We start from the raw sequence: 23811 nt of genomic DNA on the forward strand, positions 1-23811 counted from the left end.
TGGTCTCTAGTTCCAACCCTGTTTGGAGTGGTTGGGTGAAGCGTTTGGGCTGTTTTCCAGAGCAGAGATGTACATATTTGAGTGTGCTCTAAAATTTAAGTGTGAAAATTTTCAAGGGTGGAAGCATGTCATCAGTGTATGTGTATTTGGGGTGTTATTTTTTGTTTGTTTCAGTTGTCAACCCTGTTGGCGTGCACGTGAGCGTGAAAGTGAGACCTCTCCATCTCTGCCTAAAACGCTCCTTCCAGCTTCTCCTTCCTCTCCTCGGTCATCCTGCTTGCTCCCCCTCTTCACCAAGGGGCTGAAACACTCCCCATTCCAACCCCCAGCGCCATGCTGTCTCTCTCTCTCTCTCTCCTCTTCTTTCTGGAGGCCTTATTCTTTAACCAGCCAGTAGGGGGTGCTCTCATATACCAAGCAGTGTACAGTTTATTCCGGATTTGTAATTCTTGTAAATATGTGTATATAGTAAGGCATTCAATTCAGAGGATCTCTGTGTCAGGGGAGGGGGGCAGGTCTGTTCCTCTGTTAGGAATCTTGCAAGGCATTTTAAAAACAAACAAACAGCCCTGGTGATCTGGAAAGGAACAGGGCAAGGTATTAATTCTTCATTGCCTTATACTAAATAATGAAGTCTCTTTGCCGAGTTATCTTTTGGTTTTCTTCCACTTACCGAGCATATCCAACTCAAGGGAATGGAAGAGTCTAAATGGTGGGTGGGATTTAAAGTCCTGAGGAAAAGGGTACCAATGGTTCCATCTCAATGTCCCAGTGCATAAATGCTTATCAGGTGCGTGTTTGTGTACCTGTTTGTCTGTATATGTGTGTGTGTGTGTATATATATATGTATATATAGGGGGCAGTTGCACCAGCTGCTTTCTTGCACCAGCCTCTTTAAACTGAATCGCACTCATTTTTACGGGGCTTCTGCGACAGAACCTGCCGTGCAAAGGGGCCCTCAGTGTGCGTGTACATATAAACCTAATCCTGTCAACACTGTGTGTATTACTAAACATGCAGATTGCCTATGCACACAAAGCGTTAAGCCTCCCTGTGCACTTTTGCACACACAGACACACACATTGCACAACCTGCCACCTCAAAACCCCTCCCAAATAGCAGTGTGAGAAAAGGAAAAATTGGCCCCCTCTTCTGAGTAGCTCATTGAGTTCCCTTCCTTCTTCTGGTGACTGGATTCCCTTATTGCCCTCAGCCCACAGAGCCTGAGATTGTCCCGCCCCTTAGCTGAGGACTGGTTTTTACATCCAGCTTGATACTGGAAGGTATATTATTGATCCTGCTGACCATGTAGCCATAGAATCATTGGGGTTATTGGGCCAGCCATAGAATCATTGGGCCACCTTGAGCTTCAGCAGCCGGCCATCTCTAACCGTCAGTCTCTTCCTGAGGCCCACCAGAGCCCTTTGATCTTAAACTTTGTCATAAGAGGAGTGGCTGAGAACTACCTTCTGGCCTCAAAAGAGGGCTGAGGGCTTTTACTTGTTTACACACAATGCCCCTTCTGTTGTTGCCAGTACCAACCGAGAGACAACTTGTGTGAATAGGTTACTTTGGATTAATCCCCTCAGATATCTCATTTAGCAGAGCACAGTCAAAGCCTGTCTGTAGTCATGCGAACTAGCCCTTCAAGCATCCAATCATGCTCCGCAAGGGAGCTGCCCTCCACGCGTTGTTCAGTCCACGGAGGCCGCAGTGTTTAGCCAAAGAATTCTTTTCCAGCTTGGCCCGCTTCTCTATGCCACCTCATGTCTGTCAAATGGGGTGGAGGCAAGTGTGAACCAAGTTCTGTTCCCCATCCTTCGTTGTTGTTTTTTAAAAGGGTCTCTCTGTATAGGACCACTCTGGTGAAGAGTTCACCTGTTTCTCCTCCGTTCCTGAAGGGGAACTAGGTAGCTTTTGCATCTGCACCTAACAAGGAGGGTCAAGGGGAAGAGAAAATATATGTGTTGGAGCTGCAATCTGGAATGTATGGGCAAAGCACTCCCTTCAGAGGCCGTTGCAGGAAGGAGAGAGAACGTCCTTGGGTGCTTCCTGTGAGAGGCACTACAGAGCATCTTGTGAGGACTCATGGAGGGGTTGGCTGGCAGGTGCTGAGGCTTTATGGAGAGAAGAGCAGAGCTCAGGGTGAACCCCTTCCCCCCCAACCCATAAAACTCACATTGTGTCCCCCACCCGTCTTGCCAGTTTTTCTGATCTTGCCTCTTTATGCCATGGGTGCCGGCCACAGTCAGCAGTGCCCGCCCCCTCTGCATGGGTCTCTGTTGAGTTGGTATCCAAGCTGTCTCAAGAGGCCCACTGAGGCCTCTGCAGCGCTCCTCTGGGCCTTCCCTTTACCTCCACGCGGGGCAGTTTACGACTGTGACAATTTTGGAAGAGGGGTCGAGCGCCATTTCTGGTCCACACCAGAAGCCTGTTTGGAAGGGAGAGAAAGCTCTCTTCCCACACCATTTCTCAGTATTCCTTTTGCCAAGTACATACCTCATATAGATCCTGCCGATCCTCACGCACCCTCCACCCCATCGCTCTCCCCAGCTGAACTTCGTTCCGAAAAAGGCATCACACAAGTGATCACAGCTTTGGATCCAGACTTGGTTTGGGAAGGGGTAAACTGTTCTGAAATATTTGGGGAGAGAAAGGCGTTTCCAATAAGGGGGCACCCCCCATTAGCCCCACCTACTATGCATTGTGGTTTCCCCCCCACCCCACCCCTCCCTCGCAGTCCAGAGCAGGGAAAGGAACTGTGAGCAGGGCGTTAGTGAATGTATGTTTGGGACACGGGGTTTTCAGTGTGTTTCAGAAGGGTTGGGGGGGGGGGTGAGAGAGGGGTAGAAATTGTTCCCCTTCTTCCCTCCCTCTCTTCCCACCCTTACCCCTCTCCCTTTTTTTTTTGCGCCTGGGAAGCAGGAAAGCTGCTGATATTAAAAAAAATACGACAATCACAATTTGTCTGTGACGTGCGATTTTGAAAAAAAAAACCCTGAAAAGTTTGGGGCGGGGGAAAAATAACCCTTTTTTGTGTTTTTGGTCAGGATTTTAAAGAAAGATATTTTTATGGTAATTGTCGCTGGTCTATTTTACTATATATTTATGTAATAAATATATGATAAAAAAACAAACCTACCCTTTAAAAAAAAACCCTCACAGCCCCAACTGGTTCTTAGTGTCTCATTTCTGGCGAGCAACGGTGGGGCACGTGCGGATGGAGTGTATACCTGGGTGATTTGTGTGCACACAAGTGCATTGAGGCTGTCTTCCTTTAAACAGGAGAATGACTCGGAAAGGATTCTATTTTGCAGCACAGAGAATCTTCTGGACCCATTTACACACTGAAACCCCCTGGGAAGGGTGAAGTGTTTACCCACCAATGTTGGATCCCTGACTGTAACAGGGATGTTACACAGATCAGGCAGATGAAAACCAAACTCAAGAAAACTGGATTAGTGCCAGATGGGGTGGGGGGATGTCTGGAGCTGAAAGTGATTTGGAAAAGGCAATTTTTGCTTCTGACAAACAGGTCCCACCCCCCACCCCCCACCCCCCGGCCAAAAAAAACCTCCCCTGATTTGACCAGGAACAATAGTTGGCGACCAAAGGGATACCATCCTCCAACAATTTGCAACAGATTATCTGGCTCCAGCTTCATTGATGCTGACAGTTCCAGTAAATCAGTGGGGCAAGCTCATTCTGATTTCAATGGGAAACATTTTCTTGCACACTGAACCAATCCTTGGCTCACACCAAGTTTTAACAGCTCCTGCTCCCCTAAGCTGAGCAAAAGACCACCCCACATTTAAGTGCAGGCCCCCCACCACCATCTCTCCTCCGCCCTCCTTTACAAACAGCCAATGGGGACAGGAAAAGATAATGGGTATGGATTCAGGCAAAGCAGGCAGTTTGCTTTTCAATATATTATTCCTGTGTGGCAGGGAAAGAGTGGCAGTTCTATCCACACAACTCCAATATACACAGATATATATTTACAAAGTCGATGCGCCGCTTCGGTCCAGGCAGGTAAGGGGGCAGCAGCTGTGGCTACACCAATATATAAATAAGGAAGCTGGGTCCAGGCCCAGGAACAGTCCAGTTAGTGCAATGGCGGAAACGAGGGGGAGGCAGCTGAAGCAGCCTCTCTCCCCCACCTTATCCATCTACTGAGCATCTATGCGGAATGAGAGCAGTTTTTCAGAGTGCATATTGTTGAGGGTGCGGAGATCAGGAAGCTTCAGCAGCAACTTGGTAAAGCGGGATGTCTCCTGTGGGTGGTTTTTGAGGATCAGGGCCCGGAGGGCACGGATGAGCGTCTCCTGAAGCTGCTCCACAGACACCGGATTCTCTATGCCGGAATGATCTGTGAGGGACGAGGGAATAACAGGTGGTGAGTGACACGCACACAAGGGTGAGCAAGATATTCAGACAGACTGCCAATCTCCGCCTACCCAGAACCACAAGAGCTCTCGTGTCAGCTGCCAGCCCTGGCTCATCAGGCACAGGGAGCCATCAGTCTGCCAGATCTGACCGGGTTCCGGCTCGTTAGCCTTGTCAGACACGTTCTGTTCCAGCCTCCCAGAAGGCCACAGACCATCCGATACTAAATGCTGCCACAGCCTGATCTTCTCAATCTCAAGGACTCTACACCCTGGCAGTGTACTATTATTATTATTATTAATAAATACTATAATAGCTCCCTGTCATTTTACAAAGGAACTTGGCCGTTGGAGCCAACTCCTTGCCCCAAGGAACCTACAATCTTTCAGTTTCATCTGTGGGGGCTGGAGCGTCTAGGGAAAGCAGGCAGGCCAGCAAGGCAGGAATAAGGAAAGATAGAAATCCACATAATTGCATTTCCTTTCCGCTGGCACAGAGAACTGAACAGTTACAGCCACAATTTCAGGGAAAAGGAGGGCTTGCAGAAGGGAAAATGAGGCAACTCTGGTTCCAGGTATAGGGTTAATTCCAGCTGGCTTTTTACCCAATCTTGCCCTATTGTCCTCCTTACTGCAGCTCCCATGGCAGGCGCGCAGCTTTAGCCATGCAAACCCACAAACCCAGCCTGTTTGATGGTTAAAACTGTCATCCTACAGATGGCATGGGGATATCTCAGAATTACTGCTGGTGGCTCAACGGGTAACCCTCCTTATTTCTTCAATGGGAGTACTACCTGGTTCCAATACACAAGGAGCAGCAAGACAATACATGCCATTGTTTGAGACAGAGACAGCAAAGAGGTCCGAAATTATAAGGACCCGGGCACTACCCAGCCCAGCATCTAGCCAACGACCTACCTGCAGAGACCAGCACCACAGCAGTGAAGAGGCCCAGCTCTTCTTCAGAGAGGTCCAAGGCACCCAACTTCTCACTGAACTCAAACATGGAGGTCAGTAGGTCCCCCATGCCCATCCCCCACAGCTCTTCCAGACTGTACTTGGTGCGGCTCATGAACATCACTGTCTGCTCCTTAACATTGAAGAGGGAGGCAAACCGAACCATCAGCACCTGATCGGAGAGAGGGAGAAGGTGAGGCCACAGGAAGGCAGTGTCCAGGAACACCAGTCAAATTCTTTTTCAATCTGATTTCTGGGGAAAAGCGATTCTCCCACGGACCAAAGTGTGTCATAAACACACCCGTGTTTTGAAAGTGATTGTACATTCTAGTTTGTTTGGGAGGGGTTGCAAAAATTATCCTTGTTAGAATTTTGTGCCTTTGTTGTTTATGCCACATTTTCAGAATTGTAGCCCTTGAAAAACTACAAATAAGTAGTAGTTTTTCAATTCAAAATAAGGTGTCCCTGCTATGCGCTGAAAAATCTAGTGATTGTTTCAACTGATCAGTTAACAAGGACAGGATCTAGTGGCTTTACACCCCATTCTTAATCCTGAAGTCCACATGTACACATGGAAGATGTTGTCGGCCATTCCCTCTCCAAATGAAACTTCACATGCTGCATGAATGGCCAACACAGAGTGTCTCCTGACCTTCTGGATGGCATTTTTTGGGAGGGGCAAGAAGACTTTGAACTTCTCTTGCTTAAACATGACTGCTCCTTTCTGGCTCTTTCTCTGTAAGCCAGGGGATTGCAACCATTTTAACTTTCAACAGACAGTTTGGAAAATATCTTTGGTCATTCAAGTAAGGCCAAGTAATCCTAAATACATCCACCCTTTGGTGATAAATTGTACGGAACTTGGTCGAACTGCTTCTCAACAGACACAGCATCAGACTGCAAACAATTCTTTCCAGAACCCCAACGCAGCTGTTTGTCAAGAATGTAGTTCTCCGTCGCCTTTGCTTTGGGTATGACTTAAGATCCATCCAGCCTGCTGAAAGCTGATTCAGACCTCTAATTATTCCTAACAAGCTTGTATTTCAAAGAGATGACAGTGGACCACAGTCTTTAAATGTATGCTCATTAGGTTGTGGGGGAAATTTCTGACAAAACAAAAGATCTATGCAGAGTTTGGGATTTTTTAAAAAGCACCTATTTTTCTTACTATTTTAGACAATAAACTAATATTTTAAAGGTTTTTTTTAAAAGATTCTCTCCTTCTTCACTTCCCAAAACACTGGTTGGTCCTGTCTAGCAAGGAGCAAGAGCAAGACAAGCCACAAGAAAGGGGAAATCCTCTTACCTCAAATGTGCCTGCTTTCAGGAGGGAGACCTGGTCGTGCTGGGAAAGATCTTGGAACCCCGGGATATGTTTGGCAAACTCCACCACCTCTCGGACAGCTGGCGTGAAGCTCAGTGAGAAATCCTCCCAAATTTCCTGGACTGTGCGGCCACTGCGACCGTGGGGGTGACAGTTCATGGGACATGCCTGTTGGGAGAGGAAAGGATCGGCCCCATTAGATAGCAAACCAAGAGATGGAATCGAAGCCCCCGCAGATAGAAAAACCTGCTCACACTAGGGGGCTAGGGCTTATAAATGCTGAATAATCCACTATAGCTATTATTTGCAAGTGGATTTTGCCATCTCACACATCTGCCACTTCTCTAAGCCCCATTTTTACTGTCGGTTTTTCCCCTTCAGACTTGGGAAGCATGATATGCTTTCCCGCTCAATTGTCTGCCAAAGCTGCCCTCCATCAAGGACTTTTTCTGACACACTGGTGTTGGATCACGCTTCATGTGTCAGCGCCCGCCCCCCCCCCCCCGCCCCCCCCGGCAAAAAAACCCAAACGTATTTGTGCTCCATGGTGCCATTCAACCTGAAAAATGGCCAATAACACAGTCCTGGTTATGAAGCTGGACCTCACTGGATTCAATGCTCAAAACATGTTTTTACTCCTTTCTGGCTAATAAGGATTCTGCCCAACACCCAACTTTCCCCTTCTTGCTCATCAAATTCAAATGATACTTTAACTAGTTTTGATTCCCTGTCAACCACTGCTGGGGTGGGGGGTGGGGGTGGTTTTATAGTTTTTTCACAGAGTAAAACTACAGAGTGTGCACCCCACCCCCCCGGCACCCTGGGACAGTTTGGCACCTCCCAGCTCTTAATATCCTCCATGTTTCGTTTCCATTCCTTTGAAGCCATGTGTATAGATCAGGAATGTCCAACTCTGGCGCTTTAGATGTTCATAGACTACAATTTCCAATTGGCCATGCCAGCAGGGGCTGATGGGAATTGTAGTCCATGAACATCTGAAGTGCCAGAGTTGGACACCTCTGACATAGATCAAGCTCGGGAGTCCGTGTAAGACTGTCACCTTGGAGTGCATTTATTTTCTGACTATTCTCCCCTCTGTAAGCAACTTGGCATGAGCAGCAAGGATTTTCTACTGCATCAAGTCATACTAGTATGATTCCATTTTTTCACTGTAGACAGCATACAAGATTGAAAACAGCCAAGACCAGAATACAAACAAAATCAATGACAAAGTCAAAACCATAATTACATGTGTCAAGTAAAGTAGGACAGACAAAATATATAAACAAAAGTCTTCTGCCACCAACAAACTGTTATTCCAGCAGAATCTTTCGTACCCCAGTTTGTCAGATGCATGTGGTAGATCCTCACTGGGCAGATATGTCTCAATGTGCATAAAGGCTCTGTCAAGTCACAACTAACTTATAGCAACCCTGTAGGGTTTTTTGTCAAGAAACTTTCAGAGGTGGTTACCCACTATCTCCCTCTGTGTTGCTTCCTTGGTGGTCTCCCATCCAAACACTAACCAGGGTCAACTTGCTTAGCTTCTGAGGTCTGATCTAGCCTGGGGTGAGATCAAACTTGCCTGGGATGCCCAAGTTAGGCCCCATACAACGACCATGAGGGGAAGGGCAGAATACAAATCTAATAATAAATAAATAAAAATACCTCTATGAAAGTATGTAAAAGGAGCTGTCCTACCCCAGGTATGTAATGTACCTAATAGAGTTTCATTTTTTCAATACATATATAGCTTTTGGGGGCCAGCATTGCTGAGGAAAAATAACTCTCTCCAAAAGAGATGCTAAGTTGCTAAGGTCAAGATCACATCAGGAAGGCCTGTGGTTTTGAATTCTGCCCCTACCTCAGTAGGCAGCAAACCAGTACAGAAATAACAATATCCTACCACTCTGCTGAGAAGGATTACAATACCGCCTGGTGCCCAAGGCTCAAAAGGAGTCTGGTGCCAGGAAAAGGTACTGTCATTAACAGGAAAGGTCCACAGAATCCATCCCAAAGTAATTAAGCACAACTGATGAAGCCTGGCAGTAAGCGATACTTACCAAGAGTATGTCTTTGGGTTCCCCTTGCCGGGGGCAGCCCTGTCTGTTGGAGGGGTCCATCTCCAGCAAGGGATATCCAGAAGGGCAAAAACGATGCCCGTTGATATTATTCTGGTGACAGGTGTTACTGGGAGGGGAGCCAGCATTCCAGTTGTCATTCTGCAGACAAACTTCGTTGCCATTGTTGAGCCAAGTGTTCTCCCAACCAAGAGAATTATCACCCACCGTGGGCGGAAGGGGCCCCGTGGCCAGTTTATCGTGGGCATAAACAAAGATCTCCTTGTGGGCCTTGGCCACTTGTGAGATGACGTCTTCCATGACATCCCCAGGGCTTGGGGAGCGCGGGGGCGTCAGTTGCTGAGAGAACTGGGAGAAGCAAGGGGACGGCTGAGGTGGTGAGGCCACGTGGGGTGGCGGAGAATGGGGGGCCAGCTGGGGTTGGCGGCACAGCAAGGGGTTAGCTGGCTGCGGATGTCCCGTTGGCAAGCTCTCTGGAGGGCTCTGCATGCTCAGCTGGTTGTTGGCCATGTTGTTCATGGCGCTCTGCATCTCTGCCAACATCCGCTGCTTCTCGCGCTTCGGTATGCGCCCAAAACGGACAGCTAGAGCGGGGAGAGAGAAGGCAGGAGAATGCATGAAGCAGTCGAACCCACCACAGTAATCAAGGCAGGTGTACAACAGGTACTGTCACACATATTACACCAATGCGAACTCGAACTCACTAAGTGAGTATCATTTCAATAATGTCTTTCTATAATTTCAAACAATTCCAAAGGTAAGTAGACCATCAAGTATGGCTATAAAACCTCTAGAGGTGTAAGGAAAGAAAATACTTTGTACGACAATTTTTTTTTGTTAATTATATGAAAATGAAAGGACTGGACAGGGTTTTATATATTGATACTTGTATTTGTACATTTCAGATTGGCTTGACAAAGGACTGCCGAAATAAAAACCTAATCTAGAAGTTTTATAGCCATACTTGATGGTCTACTTACCTTTGGAATTGTTTGAAATTATAGAAAGACATGATTGAAATGATACTCACTTAGTGAAGCAGTTAAACGACAAGGTTCCTCTCACATCTAACACAAGAATCTCTTCTGACAGGAAATGAGACCTGCAGTCACTTCTGAATGTGTCCCTCCTCTCTCCTTGACAAGCCGCAAACAGCCCTCCACAGCCTGGTCCAGCAGTTAGCTACACTAGGATTTGGGAGACCTGGGTTTGAATCCCCCCTCTGACTTGGAAGCTTGCTGAGTGCCCTCGAGCCAGTCACATACTTGCCGACTAACCTACCTCACAGGTTGGTTGTTAAAAAGATAAAATGGAAGGAGAACAAAAATGTCCCTTTCAGCTTAATACACAGAGACAGGCACATTTTCAATCATGTTTCGGTTGACCTGAGGTAAAGAAACACTACCAAAGAATGAGGAGAAGTAAGACCATTTCACGGTCCTGCAAACCTGGGGGGAAGGGAGCGTGGGAAGTACAGATCAAGGAACTTTGCAACTGTTCAGGTATGACTGCTGGACAGAAGGCTAGGACTGCTAGAGAACTAGATCCAGGGAAATTATGGGATGCAAACTGCTCTAACCAGAATGGCGCAGACTAGCTGAATCTTGTTAATTCTCACAAGCTATGCCGGGTCTGCCCTAAGTACCTGAATGGGCGACCACAAAGGAAGTCCAGGGTTGTGATGTGGAAGAAGGCAATGGAAGGCCGCCTCTGCTAATTTCTCGGGTTGCAAATAAGTGGAAAGTGCTGACGTGACAGCACTTTCCACCCCCCGCCGTGCGGAATGAACCCTGAGCTTGTTTAGTCAGGGGCAGGAGAGGCCTGCACAAATCCAGATACTCTATGGAGGATCTGCTGCCATTCTACTACCTTTCTGCCGCTCACAGGCATGATCCCAGTAACTCCAGTAGACATGCTGCTGGGGGAGGGACAACGGCTTCTCACCTCCGCCCCCGCCAGCCCAGCACAGCCTCACAAAACCTATGGCAGCAACTCACCATCCCGGGACATGCCGACCGCCAGACACTTCTTGAAGCGACACTGCTGGCAACGGTTCCGGTTGATGCGCACAATGTTGCACGTCTCGTTCTTCAGGCACTTTTTGTACTGGATGTTCTGCTGGATGCTCCGTCGGAAGAAACCCTGAGGCAGGGAGGAGAGAGAAGCCCTGTCAAGCCACCTAGCAGCCACGCACGGATCCACAGCACAAGCCAGCCCGCCCTACCCCGAGACCAGCAGCCAAAGGCTGCAGGCCAGAACCAGAGCTTGCAAAACAGCCTGGTAACCAATCTAGAGGCCTCATGCTGCCTGCCAATCAAAGGGGCCAATCACACCCACTTGTGGCTCTCACAGCACGGACCCCCTCGCTCACTCTCTCGCACCCATAGCCTACCCCACAGTGTTGTTGTGAGGATAAAATGGAGGAGAGGCAAACAACATTGTAAAGCACTTTTGGGTCCCCGTTAGAGTGAAAAGCAGGGTACAAGTTTAAAAATAAATCCCTATCAGTTCGGAGACAGTATTCCTGGGGTGGTGGCACTCTTACTGGAAGAATGGCTGAATTTGTATTTGTTTTGCAAAGTACTGGAGTCTCTCTCTCTGGCATGCACTCTTTTTACCAATTATCACCCAGAGGGAAGAGCACCCCAATGGATACGATGTGGGTTGCACTTAGATGGAGCTGCCGGGGCCTCAGTCCCTGGGCTGAGAGAGACAGGCAGAAGACTTAGCAATAAGGAAGCAGCAGAATGGGGCAGAGCCGACCCAGAGGGCACAGTCTGCCTCACCGAGCCTCTGGAAAGTGAAAGGGACGGAGTGTGCCCTTTTTAGGGCAGCGGACCTTTGTTGAAATGAGGCTAGCACTAAAGAACCCTGTGTGAATTAGTGTGGAAGAGAGGATGCTTACAAATGGGTCATACAGCTCACCCGCAGACCTAACCGGCTCACCTTGCAGCCTTCGCAAGCGTGGACGCCATAGTGGAATCCTGAGGCCACGTCTCCACACACTTTGCACAGTAGGACCATCCCGTTGAGCTCTGAGGGAGGAGAGGGGAAGAAAGGAGGGTTAGGAGATTTCCTGGCCAAAGACTGGACTCACCCCCAAGGGTGTTTCTTGCCTGTCTTTTCCAAGCAGCAAGCTTTGAGACCAGCAGAGGAAAACAACCAACGAAGAACTTCAACGGTGTGAAGATAAAACTTGGGGCCCACTGCTGGAACCCACAATTGACAGAGCTATGTTTAGAGATGACCAGGCCGTGGGCCTTAGTAACAGCTGCCTCTTGAACCCAGCAATTTCATTGAAGTGCAAAGCGAACCACAATTAACGGATCTCCCAATGTGGACCCCACCAGAGACAAATGTACTATTGACTATTATAAAAAGTCTCAAGAAAAATAAGACGCCTGGATTGGACGGGATTCACAGTGAAGTCGCAATACAGTGAGTCAATTCTGCAGGGACAGGCAGTTATCATCAATAATAATACCAATCCACAAAAAAGGACCTACCAACGATCCTGGAAACTTTCGACCAATTAGCCTCCTGTCCATTATTGGGAAGGTTTATACTAAATACCTCGAAAGTAAGTTAAAAACATGGATGACTGAAACAGCTGCCTCTAACCATTAGGACTTCTTGCCCTGTGAATTTATATTCAGCTCCTGGCTGCAGGCCTTGCAACATCTGCTAAAAATGTTTCCATTTCAGAAGGTCTTTTCAAATTGGCCCAGTTTTATTTAAACGCTGTTAAACATTGTTACTGTTTGGGATGCATCTGAATGTTATCGTTCTAACTTGATTTACAGAGTATAAACCAGGGGTCTGCAACCTGCAGCTCTCCAGCGGGGGAAGCTGAAGTTGGTGTTATAGTGTTGCCAATTTCAAAATGGGTGGGGCTTGAAGATCTCTCGCTATTACAACTGATCTCCAGACTACAGAAATCATCCCCCCCCCCCCGCCCTCCCCAGAGAAAATAGCTGTTCTGGAGAATAGACTCTATGGGACTGTACCCTGCTGACTCTCCCTCCCCAAACCTCCAGGTATTTCCTAACCCAGATTTGGCAATCCTAGCTGGTGCTGTGAATCTCACTGCAATATCAGTGCCCTCACCAAAGCTGTGGTGTCTCCCTGCCCATCACTCACTTGTAATACTACTGCTGGTGCTTTTGGTAGGGGAAACCCGCCTCCTGTCATCCACGGCCATCTGCAGCCCCACTGGAGAACCTCCAGAGCTGTAAGACGAGGAAGAGGAGGAGGAGGAAGAAGGAGAGGCATCCTCACGCAGACCAGCTGAGCTACTCCCGTATGGACGTCCAACATCCTGCACCAGAGATCCGGTGGGCGAGGGAGGGAAGTAACTAGGAAAGGTGGGTTGGGAGGATAGCTGGAAACTGCCGTTGGAGCTATCACTGCCACACAGAGAGACGGGACTCGTTCGACTTGGAGAGGATCCGTTAGAGCCGATGTAGCTGATCACACCTCCTGTGTGTGAGAAAGAGAGAGGTTTGTCCTCAAAGCTATTAGTTCTTATTAAAGCTAACTATTGCCCGCACATGCTGAGCAAGTGCAAGTATTTGAAAAGATCCTTGCAGAATCTGGGCAAAGCTTCTAGTCCTCAGCAACACAGATAAAATCTCAAAAAAACAAATGACATTCTGAAATTCAAACAAGAGGAGCACCATTCTGAAAACCTTATCATTCGGGAAACTGTAGAAGCCACAAAGGATTGAAGCAGCCCCCTTCCCCAAACAGTCTGTCCCCGGACCCCCAAAGTGCACAGCCCAGGCCACAATAAACCCACCATGCAAAAGCAACGATAGGATTTGTTTACAAAGGGCCTTCAAACAAAAAAATCAGATATCATAAGGTCAATCTATAAACAGAGAAAAGGTGGGGATTTTAATGGTTTTATAATGTCTTATATCATGCATGTTTTATATTGTTTGCTTCCTTGGTGGTGCCTGTAAAGATGAGAAGCCAAACAACAACAACAACAATAATAACAACAACGAAAAGACCTGGCTGTGGTTAACAACTGGAACTCTGAAAAAGGAAACTGAATCCCTGATTTTAGCCGCCCAAGAGCAAGCCATTAGAACAAATTCGATCAAGGCCAAAATCAAAAAATCCTCAGATGATGCAAAATGCAGATTGTGCAAAGAAGCTGATGAAACTGTAGATCATGTCCTCAGCTGCTGCAAAAAGATTGCCCAGACTGAGTACAAACAGAGACACAACTCAGTGGCCAAGATGATCCACTGGAATTTATGCAAGAATTAAAACATAAGAATAGCTAAGAACTGGTGGGAACATTGTCCAGAGAAAGTAATGGAAAATGAGAAGGTCAAGATCCTGTGGGACTTTCGAAGATCCAAGCAGGACATAGAATGTTGAAACACAATACATCAGCAGACATCACACACCGTGATCGAGGACAAAGAAAGTGACCATCATCAACATAGCAGTCCCCAGTGACAGCAGGACATTGAAAAAGAACACGCGAAGGTCACTAGATACATGATTTGAAAATGGAGCTTCAGCGTCCTATGTAAGGTACAAACCAGCTAAGGTCATCCCAGTGTGTGCAGGGCACGCTGGGTGCCATCCCCAGCAACACTAGGGCAGCACTTGAAACATCTTCGAATTGACAAAATTAACATCTGTCAAATTCAGAAGGCAGCCCTGCTGGGATCCACATGAATACTACGCCGATACATTACAACTTCCTAGGCCTCTGGGTGAGACTGGAATTGTAATGAAGGCCAACAACCAGCTAAAGATCTGGCAGCTGTGAAATCTACAACAACAACAATAATAATAATAGTGATGATGATGATATTTATGGTGTTGCTACATACATTTCTGGTTGTCCTGTCCAAAGCAGGGAGTCACACAGTGCAGAAAGGTAATGTTATTATTTATGCACTGGGTGCTGTATCAGAACTCGATTAGAAGCAGCAGGTCCTGCTTCCAACCAAACTGGGACACAAGAAGGTGCTTAGGGCTTGGGAGTCAGGGCTGACAAAATTAGCCAGGGCTTGGAATAGCTTCCTTGTGTAGAAATTAGATATTTTCCCGTTTGTGGGGTGGGGGAGAACATGATAGTGGGTTATAAAATTGTGAACACAGTGGACAGAAATAAGTTTTTCTCCATCGCTTACATCAGTGAGAACACGTGAAAAGGAAGCAGCTGAGCTCTGATTTAAGGAAGCAAGTCGAGCTGAAGTCTTTCTGACTTGGCAAAGATAGACCTCGAAGAGCCAACTGACTTAGAGCAAAACACCTCCCCCTGTTCCCCCCCCCCCCCGGTCCGAGTCACTCAAGGCAGAAATGGAACCACTGACTCATACACAATTCATGAGCTAAAGAACTACCTTACTAGATCTGAAGAAAGGCCTGATGCATACGGCTTCAGTTTCACAAGCAAGGCAACAAAAATAATTTATAATACTCATTTTGTATTTAGAGATATACTGTCTCTGTATATGGAGGTTCTCTCAGCTAACATGACAGATAACCACATATTAAGCAATCCCTTGCCCCTGGTTTAAACAGATCCCCCCAAAAGACTTTACTCACCCTCCCACCCATTCCCCGGGCCTATTTTTTTCCCATATGATTCTCGCTGTGTTCCAGAGGCGGCTGCTTGAGTGAACACCCAACCCCTCCAAACAAGCAGTTATTATTATGCCTACTTATCAGCAAAACTGCAGAAAACAAAGCAATGAGGCAGCTGGCCACATCTTTGGGAACATCTAATTGTATTTCTTTGACTGTGGTTGCAAGCTCTGGATGCATCCTGCCAAATTTCTCCTCTTCCTCTCTTTCTCCTTTCAACTGCTGACCTAGTCTCCAGGCCGGGGAAGGAGGTCAAGTACGAAAAACCCTGAAGGGAGCAAGAGCTAGCAAGATGATAGTTGAAAAATGGATGGAAGCCAAAGAAATCATCAGACCTCAGGAAATAAAGGCAGCGAGGCCGATTCAGCTGGGCCCGGCGGATGTAGCCCATCCCGGAGATTTACAAAAACTCCAGACTTTGTCACTGGGCCATCTGCCAAACGGCCAGCGCAGCAGGCGAGGCCTCCAGTGGAGCAAAAACAAAGAAATCCTTGCCAAGGGGATTATAAACAAGGTCACGTGTCAGAGCCACACTCAATGCCCAGCCAACCCCATCACAAGCAAAAATCTTGGCCGCAGCTTGCGGGTTTGTATTGCTATTGGCTGGCTCTGGCCCCTCGGGACCTTCCTTGCCTATGGCCCAAGTACTGTTCACTCAGCGGGTACCGGACAAAAGAGGCTCACATGTTGCTAAAACAGCAAGCCAGGGGCTGCCTGGTATTCCTGCAGGCATTCCCAGCAGCCAAGACTATGCAGGCAGAAAACCAGTGCATTGGACTAGAACTGGGGAGGACTGAGTTCGAATTCCCACTTGCAATGAGAACTCACTGAGTGATTTGGAGCCAGTCACTCTCTCAGCTTGACCGACCTTTCAGGAGAACAAAAAGAAGAGAGAAGAAGAGTTTGAGTTTATACCCTGCTTTTTTCAACCGTAAAGAGTCTCAAAGTGGCTTACTAACTCCTTTTCCTTCCTTTCCCCACAACAGACACTTTGTGAGACAGGTGGGGCTGAGAGAATTCCAAAAAACTGTGACTGGCCGCAGGTCACTCAGCAGGCTTCATGCGTAGGAGCAGGGAAATAAATTTAGTTCACCAAATAAGAGTTCGCTGCTCATGTGGGGGAGTGGGGACTCAAACCCGGTTCTTCAGATTAGAGGCCCCCTGCTCTTAGCCACGACACCATGCTGGCTCTGAGAAAGAAAGAGAGGAGAGCCCTGTACACTACTATCCAGAGCACCATGGAGGAGAGGCACAATAAATATATGCTATATATGTACTATAAGTAACCTCACTCTCATTCTAATCCCATACCCATCACTGTTTTCTAAAACAGCCAGCAGCATAAAAAGCAAAGGGACAACCACCCAAGACAAGCCCAAGACATTCTGACATCCACGGAGATCCCACAACATCTCTTGTTTTGAAAAAGGGAAGAATGAGCTTAAAGCAATTTCTAATCTGACATCATTTAATAGCACCTCCTGAGTAGCTCCCCCTCCTCCCAGAACCAGAGGCAAAGTGGAGATCAGGATCCTCCGAGGAAAAAAAACAGCTTGTCTCTCTCAGTTCTATCTGGGTCCCCCCACCTGAGTGCTGCTTCTCCTTCCTCAGAACAAGGGTTTGGAACAAGCTCTGCTCCTTCCTCCCAGCAGCTCCCAGAGCCCCTACTCAGTCGGCTTTCCAGTTTGTGCATCATACTATGGGGTGACAGTCTACGTGGGCACAAGGGTTCACTGCACTGGAGGATCTCAACTATGTCAAGTGAGGAAAACCAGTGGAATCTTCTCTTTATAGATCCTATACGAGAGTTGGGGAGGTTGACTGGGATTTTAAATATGGTCAGCTGGACACACAGACGAGATGAGAGATGTGCTACCCGTGAACCCACAACTCTATAGTCAACACCATTCTTCTGCACGTAGCAAGTCCATCAAAGTCCATAGCAAGTTCCATCAAAGATCGAGTAAATATAGTGTTTGATGGGGCAGAGGTAGGTGCCATCACTGGGGTCAGAAACACAGATGAAAATCCAGCCATTCATCTCAAGGTCTCTCAATGAGTCTTCTTGAATCTAGGACGGTGCCTTACTCAGAAGCTGGCCCTTGGTCTCCCACGATCAGCACTGTGTATTGACCAGGGGTCTGCAACGTGTGGCTCCCCAGATGTTCATGGACTACAAATCCCATCAGCCCCTGCCAGCATGGCCAGTTGGCAGGGGCAGTAACTCTCCAGAGTCTCAGACAGAAGTCCCTCCCATGATCTTCCACCTGACATTTCCCTTTGGGGATGGTGGGGATTGAACTTGAGATCTTCTACATGCCAAGGCGATGTTCAGCCACTCAGCCCCCAGCTTCTTCTTTCAGGGAAGGCAGTCGACACAGGAGCATCTGTGCCCCGGGCTCGTGCTGAACACCGTCTGAGCTCTTGAAAAAGGAAGCTCTTGGACAGTCCTGCAATTAAGAAAAGCGTCTCCAGCAAAGAAGACGCGGGATGTCAAGAGCCAGCAGGGGTTGGCGAGGACCGGGGAGGCCAAGTTCAAATCCCCCCTTGCCATAAAGCAAACTGCACAGCCCTGAGCCAATCACTCTCTCCCAGCCGGGGCTACCCAACAGGGCTGTTGGGAGGACAAAATGGAACAAGGGACATCTTTGTATTCTACCTTGAGCTCCCTGGAGGAAGGCGAGAAGCAAAATACACTGAATTAATAAACCTCGCTCTAATCTCTCGCCAATCGGACATCTAGTGCATATACCGTAGATGGGAGAGGACAGCGCTTGTGTATTTCAACATAACATACATCATGCAACCGTGCATCAGTCTTTTCCTCCATGTGACAAATGGGGAAAACCAAAGGGCGCGCAGACTCTTTGGTTTGAGATCAGGATCACTTGGGCTGGAGACTTGGGGGCCAGCCAAGTCTTTGGCTTGTTCAGTGAGGTGTGACTGTTCCCATCTGGCCTTTGAACGTGGCCCTCACACGTGAACATGTTAGTAATCCCTTTGGCTCCAAGGGTTTTGTTTTCGTTTCCGGCACAGCCTCCGGCTCCTCTTGAATAACCACTTTGCAACTTGGCAATTTTCTCTTGCTCTCTCTCCTCTTGGCGGCTGCAGAGCCTGGGTTTGGAAATCGAGACAGGCTGGGTGCAAAGGGCGGCGCATAGGGAATCCCAGCAGAGGAAGAGCTGTGCATTTGACAGTCTCCCTCCCAGCCTGCAAAGTTGGACGGGTAATTAAATGTGGAATGCACTGGGAAGGAGACTTCCTCAAACGAGTCACGGAAAATCAATTCAGGTCATAAGAGGGCACCGGAGCAGGTAGAGGTGCGGGCAGACCGAGTTGGAGACCTTCCAAAGGGGCGTGCAGAAGGCAAAGGTGTGTCTCACCTGTCCTTTGGCCATCTGTATCACCAGGTTTTTGTTTCCTAGAGACAAGGACGCAAAGACTTCTGGACTCACGTGTAGAATCCTGAACCACACGTGGCCTTTGTCACAGAGGTACATGCTTCTTGGTTGCTCACTCCACAACGGAGACAAGCGGACATGGCAAAGACTACCAAGGGAAACAGCAGCAGACAGTGCAAAAGTCAAATAATCCCTCATGGTCAATTCTCATCGTGGGCGGCCAGGTTGGGATGAAGACAGCAGTTCCTCTGCTAGTGAGCAGGGAGAAGTTTAACCCAACCTAGATCTCCCACCCCCACAAAAGATCCCACGGCATTCTACCAGTTTATACCTACTTTTTTGCAGAAATAATCAAATTAGCAGAAAAAAGCATCATCAAGCAGACCCCTGAATCAACTTCTTGAAAGACAGTGTGGTTTAGCAGTTAGAGTTTGATTATAATCCAGGAAACCTGGGTTCAAATCCCCACTCTGCCATGTAAATCTGCTGGTAATGGCAGGGCCAGCCATTTTGGTCCATTCGCACACGCTCAGCCTAACCTGCCTTACAGGACTGTTGTAAGTATCAAACAGGGGGGAGGAGGCAGATATAAACAGCTTCAGACCCCCTCTGGAAAGAAAGGCAGGGTATAAATGAAGTAAATACACATGATAGCACCAATGTGGTGTAGTGGTTAAAAGCAGGTGCAATCTAATCCGGGGAACTGAATTCGATTCCCCACTCCTCCACATGAGCAGTGGACTCTTATCTGGTGAACTGGATGTGCTTCCCCGGTCCTACACAAGAAGTCTACTGGGTGACCTTGGGCCAGCCCTACCAGCCCTCTCTCAGCCCTCCCGACCTTCACAAGGTGTCTGTTGTGGGGACAGGAAGGGTAAAGGAGAGTCTCCTTACAGCAAAGAAAGGAGGAGTATAAATGCAAACACTTCTTCAATCTTTGCTAACATGAGCCTTCCTAAAGATCCTTCCTAAAGATGACACAAATTGTGCTCAGAAAAGAAATAAAATCCTAAGCGATCAAAAAAACCAAGCCCCCTCCGCTGCCCCCCGGCTGCCATCAGACCTACATTCCCAGTGAGCCAGGCTGAACGGGAAAAACCCTGAACCAGCAAAAACCCAGGACTCTGGAACACGCGCAGCGTTCAACCCAGGCCTTGACATGGGAGGCTAGTCCCAGGAACCTGGTGTCCCGGATCACAGCAACGGAAAGATCCCACCACAGAAGACTCTGCCCTCATCTGCCTCAGCTCCCAGATGTGCTGGTCTCACAGTGACTTTCACTGAAGCATCTGCTCCAGTTTTTATACTGCCCTTGGAATAGACGAATGCCTTTCATGCAATTGTAATTCAGTACTATATTATTCCTTTCACCTCAGCGTTAGCCATTAAAAATTTGTATCCCTCAACAAAAAAATAAAACCACAGAAACGTATGTTCACAGTTATAGATCCATGAAAAAGAGAGGCCAAAGATAACTGCATTTGGGTTGGCTACTCTTTAAAATGCAAGGTGTAAACTTTTGGATAACACAGCATTCTTCCTGAACCTCAAACGAGTCCAGCATAAAAGTAAAACTTGCTTCCAAAATTTTAAAATAACAATTGCACCAATAAGTGTTGTTAAAAAATATTTTCTTCCATTGTTTTCTATACAAGAGTGTTTATGGGTCCATTTTGGTGAGACACTTTGTACATGCTCAGGGACAGTATTCTTAATTGTTTTAACCGCTTCCATCAGAGACAAACATACCAGCTCAGCAACACTGTAATAGATTAAGGCTTAATAACTTTAAATAAAGACAAAACAGGATCTTTATCGGTCCTCTTATTTTGCCACCACTGTCTTATCTTACCACCTATCTGAATTTTAACACCAATACAACAACCAAAAAAAAGTCTACAAATATTCAGAGAGACTTTGTCCGTGCAGCTTTCTCTCTTCCCCAGACCCTGCGTTTTCTCTTCTCTTTGGTGAAAAGCCATCCATGTTCAAGAGGTACAACATTACTAAGTAGGCTAATATCACACAAACAAAAGCACTCTGAACACTCTCAGAGGCATTTCCCCTGCTTCAGCCTCTCCCTGTACAAAAAAATCCCCACCCCGTCCAGCATGTCCCTTGGGAGAAAGCCATTCTGTCAGATTTTCCACATTAATTGGAGCAGGAAATTGGCTTTTTTTGGCACTGACAGGATCTGAGAGAATGTTTAGAATGACCACCTCCGAAGGGACATGCAATAGTAGAAGGGTTTTTGTAGAGGCCAAAGTCTCTGAGCATGTGCAAAGTGATTTTGTTTTAAGTCCCCACTGTGATACAGGAGACCAGATGCAAAGGCTTCTGAGTCACCTCCCCACCAATTCTCGTATCAAAGGAGGAACATCACTGGTCTGCCAGGGATTGGGAAACGCGGGTCTACCCCCGAAGCACAGGGTCTTTGTGGGGAAGGGGTTAGCGGTACAATGTCTCAAGGCATGTACAGAGCGCCCTTGACAGCCTACATTGAGGTCCTAAAGCGACTGACCTACTTTGCTCGACCCCCCTCCCTGCTGGGATCCCCCCGCCTGGATTCGCTCGGCCATGTGTCCCGCCCGCACGTGGCCCCCTCCTTCCCCCAGCTCCGCCCCTTCACGCTTTGCACCGCCCTGCCGCTCCCGATTGGTGCACGTCCTAAACCGCCCTTGTCAAGGGCCGGCCTCTGTCTAAGCTCCGCCCCTAACGGGAGGCCTCGGAACGTTCGCTCATCCCTGGCGGTGACGTCGCCGGGCGGAGGGCGAGCCCGATGATGTAATGGAAGGCGGGGACGTCCAATGAGAGGCGGGGGGCGGGGCCAGTAGGGAAAACAAACCTTGCACGTGGCTGAGACAGTCAGTGGGACACGTGAGGGGCTCCGGGGGAGACGCTGCACGGGGGGAATCCCAGGGAAGGGGGCACCTCAAGAGAGGACGGAGGAATCCCGCAAGCCCATCAAGGCAGCGGGGGAGGGGGGGAGCCCAAGAGGCACGATCCCTAGCCCAAGAACCCAGCCGCTACCAGATCCTGATCCCAAGACTTCTGCAGAGAAAATCCCCCCCCCGCAAAAAAACTGCATGAGTACCAAGACCACAATACCCCCCGCAAATGACTACCCTTCCCTGCCACCCATTAATGGCAGGGCGGGGATGGGCAGCTGACATGGGCGGGGGCCGGACTCCCCCGGAGGGAGAGTCAAAGGGGACCCCATTTCCTGACACTAACCCCTTCCCAGGGCTCCGGCCCGGGAAACTAGAAAGATCGCCTGGCTCGCCTGGCTTCATAGGTTTGGGGCAGACAAAGGATCTCTGCACACGCTCAGAGGCCTCTGCGTCTCCCAATGTCAAGTCTCTTTCCCCCGGTTCGAGGGGAAACCAGCAGCCCTTGGGGACTGGGGCGAGGCTGACAGGCAGTCCCCCGAGACGCGCGGAGGGTGGCTGGGCTGCCTGGCCCCCTTGGACCCCAGCAAGAAGAAGCGGGCAGGGAGGTCCCCCCACCCCGGACCCTTTCCCTGCGAAAGGGACGGCGCGCGATCCTGGCACCGGAGCAGAAGGGGAGAGGCGATATCGGGCTCCGCTGCCGCCCCAAACAAGCCCAGAGCTGCCTTCGCCGGTCTCCTGCCGGGCTCACCTGGGGCGTTGTTGTTGTTGGTGTCCACGGCGGCCATCCTGCTCAGGAGGAAGGAGCAGCTGTCATCCGCGGCCGGCGAGGCTGCCGGCTGGGTCTGGGCGCTGAAGTGCTCCGCTCCGGCGAGCAGAGAGGCCGGGGCAGCGAAACCCGAAGTCCGGCTGGGCAGAACCGAGAGCCGCTCCTTGCTGCAGCAGAGCCGGTGCGGAGAAATTCGGGCAGGCGGCTCTGAAGGGCTTTTGCAGCCGAAGCAGGAACGGACGGCGTCTCACTGAGGGAGTCCCCGGTCGATCGGCTGGAGCCACTGGCTGCTAGTCCGTCTGCTGGCCTGCGAGTTGCAACTCTGCCAGGTCTCCCGGGCTCCGGGCTGCTCTCCGCCCGCAGCTGCGCAGATGTCCGCACGCGGCACTGGAGCCTCCCCCATGTGACTCCCGGGGAGAGCCTCGTGCCCCAGTGACACACTTTCGGCAGCCGCACATGGCGCGGCGGCGCGGAGCATCCTGGGAGTTGTAGTTTCTTAGCCCCACTGGGATGCTTCGGAGCGCCCCCCTGCGCGTTCCCCTGGAGGAACTGGGACTTTGGGTGCCCCCCCCCCTTTTCCCTCTGCAGCTTCCCCCGAGGGTGCAAAAGAGATCTGGTACTTAGAACAGCAGACTGATTGGGTACATGTTCCCTGAGGGGTACACACCAAAACATTGTGGGGTGAGCAGAAAAAAATGATATAATTGGGGTGGGGGGTGGGGCAGAGGGAAGGTGCATTAATGTCAACAGTGTAAGACAAAATGCAAGTCTAATGTTATGAAATTAATTCAGTATTGTGATAAGTGGGGGTTGCAGAAAAATGATATAATGGAGGGGAAAGGGACATTAATGTCAACAGTGTAAGACAAAATGCAAGTCAAAAGTTGTGAAATTACTTGGGTGCTGTGTGGTTTCCGAGTTGTGAAATTAATTCAGTCTTATGAGAAGTTCCACTGCAGGTTTTCTTCGCTACTTAATCTCGAGAAAAGCCTGCGTTCCCCAGTTTTGTTATTTTGGTGACGGTGTCTCTGCAGTGCACATGCGCCGCTTCCCAGGGAAGGCTCTCCCTCTCCTACGCTCTGAGCGTTCAAATGCAGACTGCCTTTCTGCGGTGTTCAGTGAGGCAGTTGTTCTGCGTTATCTCTACAAGCTGCAGTTTCTGTCGTCGTTTGAAGTTTAAAATTAAATTTTCAACTCTAATTCAAATATAGGGGTACAATGTAGGGAAACGGGCTGCCAAGTGGTACTGGAGTGAAAAAAGGTTGGGAACCACTGACTTAAAACACCCGCTGAGAATCAGAAGGGAAGGGGGGGGGGGGGGGGGACAGTATAGCCCAGGAAAACGTGATGCTTCAAACGTGATGCGTGGAAGGAACCTGGTCTCTTTGCAG

At 48.8% G+C, this 23811-nt stretch overlaps 1 protein-coding gene across 1 annotated transcript; it reads right to left on the reverse strand.

Moving 5' to 3' along the window:
• Positions 1 to 3911: 3911 nt before the first annotated feature.
• On the reverse strand, positions 3912 to 22781 carry NR1D1 (nuclear receptor subfamily 1 group D member 1). The gene is made up of 8 exons (XM_048517821.1): positions 22403 to 22781; positions 12888 to 13226; positions 11694 to 11782; positions 10745 to 10889; positions 8730 to 9331; positions 6649 to 6834; positions 5304 to 5514; positions 3912 to 4369 (listed from the first exon to the last, which is right to left on the reverse strand). The coding sequence occupies exons 1-8, from the start codon at positions 22437 to 22439 to the stop codon at positions 4170 to 4172; spliced, it is 1809 nt and encodes a 602-aa protein (XP_048373778.1). The 5' UTR covers positions 22440 to 22781; the 3' UTR covers positions 3912 to 4169.
• Positions 22782 to 23811: the final 1030 nt, after the last annotated feature.

Source organism: Sphaerodactylus townsendi, linkage group LG15, assembly GCF_021028975.2.
Source record: "Sphaerodactylus townsendi isolate TG3544 linkage group LG15, MPM_Stown_v2.3, whole genome shotgun sequence".
Classification (NCBI taxonomy): Eukaryota; Metazoa; Chordata; class Lepidosauria; order Squamata; family Sphaerodactylidae; genus Sphaerodactylus; species Sphaerodactylus townsendi.

Excerpts from the sequence above, each read along its gene's own strand:
- NR1D1 (XM_048517821.1), bottom strand. The coding sequence starts at position 22,439 with ATGGCCGCCGTGGACACCAACAACAACAACGCCCCAG. Across the intron at positions 11,783-12,887 it reads CACCAGCAGTAGTATTACAA|AGCTCAACGGGATGGTCCTA; the intron begins GTGAGTGATGGG and ends CTCCTCCCTCAG. Across the intron at positions 6,835-8,729 it reads AACCCAAAGACATACTCTTG|GCATGTCCCATGAACTGTCA; the intron begins GTAAGTATCGCT and ends CTCTCCCAACAG.